The sequence below is a fragment of the Chenopodium album genome, chromosome 4, assembly GCF_948465745.1.
Source record: "Chenopodium album chromosome 4, dcCheAlbu1.1, whole genome shotgun sequence".
Lineage (NCBI taxonomy): Eukaryota > Viridiplantae > Streptophyta > Magnoliopsida > Caryophyllales > Amaranthaceae > Chenopodium > Chenopodium album.
This window is the reverse complement of record NC_137837.1, coordinates 66,838,310-66,847,385: the sequence shown is the minus strand read 5'-3', so window position 1 is coordinate 66,847,385 and position 9,076 is coordinate 66,838,310. Positions and strand designations below refer to the sequence as shown.

Here is a 9,076-nt window from a genome sequence, read left to right as displayed (position 1 = left end):
AGGTGACCACGAATATCACGTTCCAATCTTCCCTATCATAATGCCCTGAGCAGGTGAGGTTTTTTAAGATCCAATCCTCTAAAGGTTTCTAGAACTCTAAATCTTCAGTCCTTACCCCAAGCTTCTTCCACACCATCACCGCTGCAGGACACGATCTAAGAATATGATCAACATTTTCCTCTACATACCCGCATACTTTGCACCTCGGATCAATGGTCAAATGTCTCAAGAACCGAGCATAATTCGTCATTAGCCTTTCTCTATAAGCCAACCAAAAGAAGAATTTCATTCTATGAGGTGCTCGGATCTTCCAAATGATCTGGTCTTCCATGGTGTCTTATCCTCTACCTCATCGTCCATCTCCTGTCGAACAATGGCCAAGGATGACTTCTAAGTGAAACCTCCAGATGGTGAACCTGACCAGGACACACTGTCTAAAGCTTCCTCGTCCTCAATCAGCTCATGGGACTGGATTACATCAAGCATCTCTTGGGGTAGGTAGTCGCCAAAAACCTCGAAGTTCCATCCCCTATTGTTGTCCCACATATCCTACACTCTAAAGTCTTTAATCGCAGCCAGGGGTTCAGCCATTACTTCTTCAATTACAGGACGTTTGGCAGCCCAGGTGTGATACCAAAATAAAGTGTTTCGACCATTGCCTACTACTGAACTGATACCCTTCTTCTAGAGGTCTATATTTTTAATGATCCCTTTCCATGAGTTCGAGGCATCACTCTTGTGCTTGAACATATCTATATCACAACGTCCCTCACAGTATTTATGCCGGAGTACTCTGTACCAAAGCGCATTAGGTTCCGCTAAAACCCTCCAACCGAGTTTAGCCATAAACATGGCATTCGATTGTCTCATAGACCTCAAGCCCAAACCACCATCTCTCTTTGGTTTTGTTACTACATCCCATGAGACTAGGTGGATTTTCCTCTTCTCCTCTGTACTTTCCCGTACAAAAGCTCTTGTTTTTTTTTTTTTTAATCAATTGTATCACAAATTCCAATTGGAATTCTAGCTGATTGCATAGTGTACGAGGGTATCAAAGATAAGCATGCTTGAGCCAAAGTCTTCCTACCTGCTATGGAGAGAGTTTTGGATTGCCAACCCCCTAATTTTGCATTCACTTTGTCTACCAAAAATTGGTAGGTGGCCTTCGTGACCCTGCCATTTATTGTTGGGACCCCTAGATATGCTCCGAAGTCCTCTATGCTCTCCATTTCCAGTTCACCACAAATTGTATCCCTTACATCAAGGTTGGTATTTGGTGAAAAATAAACTTGAGATTTCTCATTACTCACTTTACTTTCTGATGCACCACAAAATTTCTCAAGGCACTTCTTCATTAGTCTTGCTTGGTCCAAACTAGCTTCAAAAAATAATATTAAATCGTCTGCAAAAGCCAGGTTAGTAATAGGAGGACCTCCACGGCTTGCCCTCACCGGTTTCCAGCACCCAAATTGCAGCTCCCTATCAATCAAGTGAGTAAGTCTCTCCATACATATAACATAAATATATGGAGACAAAGGATCTCCTTTTCGAATCTCTCTTGAAGGAGAGAATTGAGGGGTCGGTTCACCATTCCATAGGATACTTAGCTTCGCCGAGGTAATGCACATCATAACAATTTCGATCATACTCTGGCGAAGCCGCAACTCCATAAGAGATTCTCTAATAAAAGACCACCTCTATCGATCATAGGCCTTCTCAAAATCAATCTTCACAGCCATAAACCCAACTTTTCCTTGTTTCCTTCTCATAGTGTGAAGCATCTCTAGGGCAATTACCACATTATCAGTGATTTGGCGTTTCGGAACAAAGCTACATTGGGTAGGAGAAATCAACAATGGAAGCAATGGTTTGAGCCTATTCACAATCACTTTTTTTTTTACAATTTTATAAGTTATATTGCAGAGACCAATCAGCCTAAAGTGATTTCCTTCTCCGGCACATCCATTTTCGGAATTAACACTAAAAAGGAATCATTGATACCTTCTGGGAACTCACGCCCCTCCAGTATATTTAGGACCAATTTCAGCAAGTTTGGCTTCACCAATATCTAAATTTTTTGATAGAACAAAGGCTGGAAACCATCCAGACCTGGTGCTTTGTAGTGATCTATACTCCTTAAGGCTCCTTGAATCTCACATATAGTAAAAGGACGAGTTAAAGTCTCGCAGTCATCATCACTAATTCGCGAGAAATAGTCCTTGAGAAGCACCACATTTGGCCCATTATACACTTCCTCCGAAAAGAGTTGCTGCCAATATTCCATCACAGAATGTTGCACTTGAGCAGGATCAGTTTCCCATTCCACCGCAGCATTCTTGAGAGTCTCTATGTGATTTTTCTTTCTTCTAATGATGGTTGAGAGGTGAAAATACCTTGTATTCAGGTCACCATCGCATATTGCATCTGACCTAGATTTTTGAAAGCAAAGGGTTTCTTCTTGCACAAGCACCTGATTCATCTCGCTTCTTAACTTCTCCTCTAGCTTCAAAAGATATCTTGGTCCGCTTGCTGCCAATGATTTTTGTATACCCTCTAACCGAGCCATGAGTTTTGATTTTTTTCCTAAAGATATTGTGAAAAATATCTTTATTCCAATCCTTCAACTTTTGAGCAAATTCGGTCAAGTATGGCGCCATATCTGCATTTTTATTCCAATTTGATTCCACAAATTTCTCAAATTTTTCATGGTGAAGCCAAGCTGCCTGGAACCGAAAAGGTTTCAAAGCCATAGGGATAGGCGCGAAGCCACTAGTACTCACTAAAATCGGGCAATGATCGGACGTGAATCTTTGGAGGTTTCGGACAGCACCCTCAGCAAACTTCAATCTTCGTTCCTCATAATCCAAGCCTCTATCTAACCTCGCGGATTTATAAGTTGCCGCAAATAACCCCCTTGACCATGTATGCGCCGGCCCCGAGCATCCAAGATCGATCAAGTTGTTATTATCAATCCATTCACAAAACTCTCTATTCCTCCTTTGCATATCAGAACCTCCATTACCTGATCTTTCTGACATATACATAGTGTCATTAAAGTCCCCCGCAAGAAGCCACGGGCCATTATACCCTCTCTTCATGACCTATAAATGTCTCCATAATTCCTTTCTATAATTACTATCCGGACTGGCGTATATCGCTGAAAATAACCATGGGTCTTCACCATACTTCTCAATTTCTACAGTAATGTGTTGCGTATGATTGTCCAACACCGTCACATTCACCAATTCCTCCCTCCAAAACAACCATATACCACCACTAAATCCTTGAGCATCAACACGAGTGTGACTTGAAAAACCAATCCTATCACAAATTTTTTGCACTTTATCTCCAATTATAAGAATTTCGACCAACACTAAAATAGTTGGTCATTAATTCTAATTAGCTCCCTAATTGCAGCTAATTTGCTTCCCGCACCTTGTACATTCCAAATCATGATTTTATCGACATATTAAACATTGGAAAAACAGGGTGGAGGTCGTAGATATTCAAAGGAATATTAGGCAAGAGACCTATGTACGCGTCCCTCAACGCGTTCATAGGTACCCTTGTTCTCAAAGGTATCTCCACCGTTATCAACATGTCCAGAGGGGTGTGTTGTGGTGTAAGGAATGTGTTCACCTGAAAGGAAACCTTGTTGGCCGTTGGATGTACCTTGACAAGAGTCGGTCCCTCCATTGAATGATCTACCGAAGCCGCATATAATAGGGGAGTGCACACCTCCAGCGTGATTAGGATCCGGGGGGATGTCATGCTTCTCAACAACCGACAGGCTAAACTCGTATCACCCAATCAAAAGTAATTCCTAAATCCTCTAACTAATGCAGATAAGGAAGTAGGGTCGAATCCATAGGGAAACTGGTCTTTCTATTCCTAATTAATTAAAGCAATGTAAATTATTAAGTAACAAATTAATATTATGAAAGGGAAACTAAACTACGAAGATTAAGGGTAAAGAGAAGTCAATTAATAAAGGACCTAGGGCATAGGTTCACCAATAAATAACATTCCAAGGTAAAAATATAATAATCAATCATCAATGCATAAATTAATCAGATCATAAAGGGATTTCGCTACGTATTACAATCACATAATTAATCTACCAGTATTAAATTTGATTTCTCAAATATCGACTAAACCATTTATAAATTAACCTGCCTATTGAAACTAAGCCTAAATATCAATTCTCATCTCTCAAATCTCGAATCGATATTGTTAAACTCATACATAAAAGACCAGCGCTAATCTAGTTGCAGAGCATTAAATCAATCAAAAGGAAATTAATCAAGCATTGTCAATCAACAACAATAAATTACCCTCTCATATTATTCATGGATCCCCATAAACCATAGAAGGAAAACTACTCACACATAATTAAAACTAAACTAATCAAAGTAATTAAACAAGTTATGATGAAAGAAATAAAATAAATAATTGAGATTAAAGTAGAATAAATCGTTACCAAAGTAATCTGAATTAAAGAGTTGAATTAAGAGCAAGGTTAAGAATAAAGTTATAGAGAGAGAAAATAATCTAAAAACTAAGTAGAGAGAGAAAGTCTAATTGAAGGAAAAAAAATCGAAGTAAAAAGAGAGAAAGAGAGAGTTTTATAACTAAAAAAAACTCTAAAACGTATTTATATTAAACAATTAATTAATCCTAATTAAAACAAACAAAAATCGCCGAAGTCAGCTCCTCAAAAACCCGCGTCCGGTCGGGCGCCACACTCTTTTGCAACTTGGACTTCTCTATTGGGCTCCTATTCTTCGGCCCAATCCGGATTTCCTCTTCGGGTCTTGAATACTCGATCAAAATGCCTCGGTATCACATGCACTAAGCCCTTAATCACAGGTTCGATGACTCTAACCGGCTCTGGGCTACGAAAACTGGTCGTGCTCCTACAATGCTCGTATTCGCTCCATAAAAATCCCGGGAAAATGCTCCAAAGGTGAAAATCCCTACAAAACTCAAATAAAACTACGAAAACACTAGAAAACACCAATTAGTAATAAAAGTGGCTCTAAAAAGCCAAAAACACTACAAATTATGACCAAGGGACGGGGGTAAAATACTATATAAAATGGATATATCAAACTCCCCCAAGTCAAACCTTTGCTTGTCCCTAAGAAAAGATCTCATCAATGAATAAATAAATACATGCCTCACCCCAAATAGTCAAAATCAAGAATAAACAATTCAAGGCAAATCTAATTGTAGACACCCATTTGTGTCTCCCCAAAACCAAACCCAGTGATGAGTACCTTTCACGTCGAATCATCATCGAATGAAGTGAAAGTGTGGAAAGTTTAGTGTTGCGGATAATTTTAATTTCTTTTCTCTTCTCTCTGTTTTTGAAAACCTATTTTAAGAAAACAGCCAATCCAGTTTGTTTGGTCCATGATATGGGTCCAATAATAGTGTAGTTGGATGAGGCTTGAAAAGAGTTTTCCAACGATATATTTTGAGCCCAATTCCGATGAATATTGAGGAAGTTATGGCCAAATTACTAAACTGGGCCTGGTTTGAGCCTTATATGCGATCCAATGATTTAGAGGAGGTCCTAATATGGATTTATCATTCCTAATGCAATTAGGTTTGGTTTTAGTCATCTAGATTCTTCTAGAAGGTTCTTTTCATTCCTAATTCAATTAGCATTGATAAATTGACTTTTTGTTGACTTTTTAGAGTTTTAATCAGAATCAAAGAACGTTTTTTGAGGAAAATACAATTTTATCCTCCTGTACGACAATTTCTATCTGATTTTAAGAAAACGCGTGAATTTCTGAGTTACTGCCAAACGCCAGCTGTAGTGCCTGACGCTAGCCTAAGGTCAGCGTTTGGCGGTAACATCGTTTTTCCCGTCAGTACTCTGTTTTTGATGTTTTATCTTTTTGGTTGATTTTCTCTATAAATAACGTGCTAAAAACTCCGTTTTGATTCACCAACTCTCATCAAGATCTTCTTGATTACTCTTTCTCTCTCTCTTTTCTAAACTAGCCTTCTCTCAAATACAAAATTCCGCATTCATTAGATCTAGATACACCTAGCTATATTCGAAGTTGCCTTCGCCCTAGACGTGAAAGGTTTTAATTTCTGGGGGTTTGGTCCCAAATCTCTCTTTCAATTATTTAATTTAATTGTTTGTTTATTATTTTTCTTGAAGTTACTAACGTGTGTATTTTGTTATTAGAAAGAGGTACGAGGCATCAAAGTAAGTACTTTAATGGTTTTTATTGATGTTATGATATAGAGTTCATGCTTAGGTTGTTATTATGATTTTCCTAGTATCATGTCTAGGGTAATTTTAATACTAAGTATGATTGTTATGATGCCTTTTATGTTCTTCCTAATATTTTTTCATGTTAGTATCATGTTAGGGTTAAAGCTTTGATTTTTATTGCTTAGTAACATGCCAGGATTTGTTATTAATCTTGTTAGTTTAATGCCTAGGATCTTGCTATTAATATGTTTTAACGTTGATAAGATTATTTTAAGTATGATTATAATTGTTATAATTATTGTTATGATGATTATTTTAATTATTATTTTAATTATTATTTATTTATGATTATTATGTTGCTTGATACATTATTTATTGTTATTGCTTGATCACACCTTTTATGCATGTTTAAAGGGAATTGGTATTTGTAATCACGCTTAATAAGATAATTAATAATCTTGTTTAGGGTTAATATGATTATAATTCAAGTGATCGCCAATAATAGTTTTATTTGTGCATTAATATTCAACCAAAATAGATTAAACAGGTTTAGGTTAATCCTATTGATTGCATGTTAGTCAGAAAGCGCACATGAATACGATCTGAATAAAGTAGAGGCCTATTATTAGGGCAGGTTCAATCTCTTTTAGGTTGGATTTGTACCTTCATCCCCGAACCCTATTTGGTTCAAGACCTTATGGAGTTGCCGATCTCTTGGATCGTTAAGGGGTGTAACCTTCACCTCGTGAACGGTTTACAAGTTCCTAAAAAACTTGTTGGCAACTCTTTTGCTCTATCTTCTTTCCCTTTGGACGCCACCGTACTTTAGTGTATGATCATAGTGGGTTTCGAGTTAGGGGTTAGTGCTTGAAATATCCCTTACACTAATAAACATTCTTCAACGTCAACCAATCTCATTCATCCAATCACTCATCCTCCATAACAATTGTTAAATAGAGCAAACTACAAGAGCATATAGAATTCAAGACTAGTGCTCACACACTCGACTTTCATTTATGTGACGAGTAAAAGATGTACTCGAACGCTCTCCATCCTAACCCCTTTAATGTGAACAATGCCCTCCCAAACTCACAACACTCGTGCGTTTAAAAGACATACACTCAACCTAATAGTCGACTCGAAATATGTCAAGTCATTCCTTGCATCGATAGTCAACACATTCACATTCGCACGACTCTATGCACAAGGTCAAAAGGTCTTAAAGCTTGTAATGTAAGGCTAGGGTAAAAGGATAGGAAACATTTGGGAAAATTTGAGAGAAAAGCCATGCTTAATGTAGGGAATATTTCAAGCGTTACCCCTAGCTTGAACCCCACTGTGATCATACACTAAAGTACGGTGGCGTCTAAAAGGGAAGAAGATAGAGCAAAAGAGTCGCCAACAAGTTTTTTAGGAACTTGTAAACTGTTCACGAGGTGAAGGTTAAACCCCTTAACGATCCAAGAGATCGTCAACTCCATAAGGTCTTGAACCGAATAGGGTTCGGGGATGAAGATACAAATCCAACCTAAAAGAGATTGAACCTGCCCTAATAATAGGCCTCTACTTTATTCTGATCGTATTCATGTGCGCTTTCTGACTAACATGCAATCAATAGGTTAACCCTAAACCTGTTTATATATGTTGGTTGAATTTAATGCATAAATAAACTATTATTGGCGATCACTTGAATTATAATCAAATTAACCCTAAACAAGATTATTAATTATCTTATTAAGCATGATTACAAGTACAAATTCCCTTTAAACATGCATAAAAGGCGTGATCAAGCAATAACAATAAGTTTAATCAAGAAACATAATAATAATCATCAAAAAATTATAATCATGATAATAATAATTACAATCATAAAATTATAATCATAATCAAAACAATTATAAAAATAATCATGAATCATGTTAAAACATAATAATAGCAAGATCCTAGGCATGATACTAACAAGATTAATAACAAACCCTAGCATGTCACTAAACAATAAAAATCAAAGCTTTAACCCTAACATGATACTAACAATCTTAAATATTAGGAAGAACATAGGAATCATCATACTTTTAATCATACTTGATATTAAAGTTACCCTAGACATGATACTAGGAATCATAATAACAATCTAAGCATAAACTCTATATCATAACATCAATAAAAACCATTAAAATACTTACTTTGATGCCTCGTACCTCTTTCTAATAACAAAATACACATGTTAGTAACTTCAAGGAAAATAATAAAACAAAACAATTAGATTAAATAATGGAAATAGAGATTTGGGACCAAGCCCTCAGAAATTAAACCTTTCACGTCTAGGGCGAAGACAACTTCAAATATGGCTAGGTATACCTAGATCTAATGTATGCGGAATTTTGTATTTGAGAGAAGGCTATTTTAGAAAAGAGAGAGAAAGAGAGTAATCAAGAAAATCTTGATGAGAGTTGGTGAAAAATGGAGATTGTTGATTGTAGGTGAAAATTGATGATAATTGGTTATTGTAGGTGAATGAAAATTGATGAATCAAAAAGGAGTTTTTACGACGTTATTTATAAAGAAAATCAGCCAAAAAGATAAAATATCAAAAAAGAGTTCTGGCGCAGATAAAATCTGATTAGCGCCAACGCTGGCTATTGGCGCCAGGTGCCAAGCGTAGCGCCAGGCGCCAATGCTAGCGCCAGGTGCCAAGCGTAGCGCCAGGCGCTACAGCTGGCGTTTGGCGCTGATTAAGAAATTCACTCGTTTTCTTAAAATCAGATAAAAATTGTCGTACAGGAGGATAAAATCGTATTTTCCTAAAAAAACGTTCTTTGATTCTAATTAAAACTCTAA

General features: G+C 36.9%; 1 protein-coding gene across 1 annotated transcript; it reads right to left on the bottom strand.

The window, feature by feature from the left end:
* Nucleotides 1-1,697: 1,697 nt before the first annotated feature.
* LOC145628047 (uncharacterized) lies at nt 1,698-3,098 on the bottom strand. Its single transcript, XM_081680375.1, has 4 exons — nt 2,551-3,098; nt 2,110-2,429; nt 2,017-2,068; nt 1,698-1,830 (listed from the first exon to the last, which is right to left on the bottom strand). Exons 1-4 carry the CDS (start codon nt 3,096-3,098, stop codon nt 1,698-1,700), a joined length of 1,053 nt encoding a protein of 350 aa, XP_081536501.1.
* Nucleotides 3,099-9,076: the final 5,978 nt, after the last annotated feature.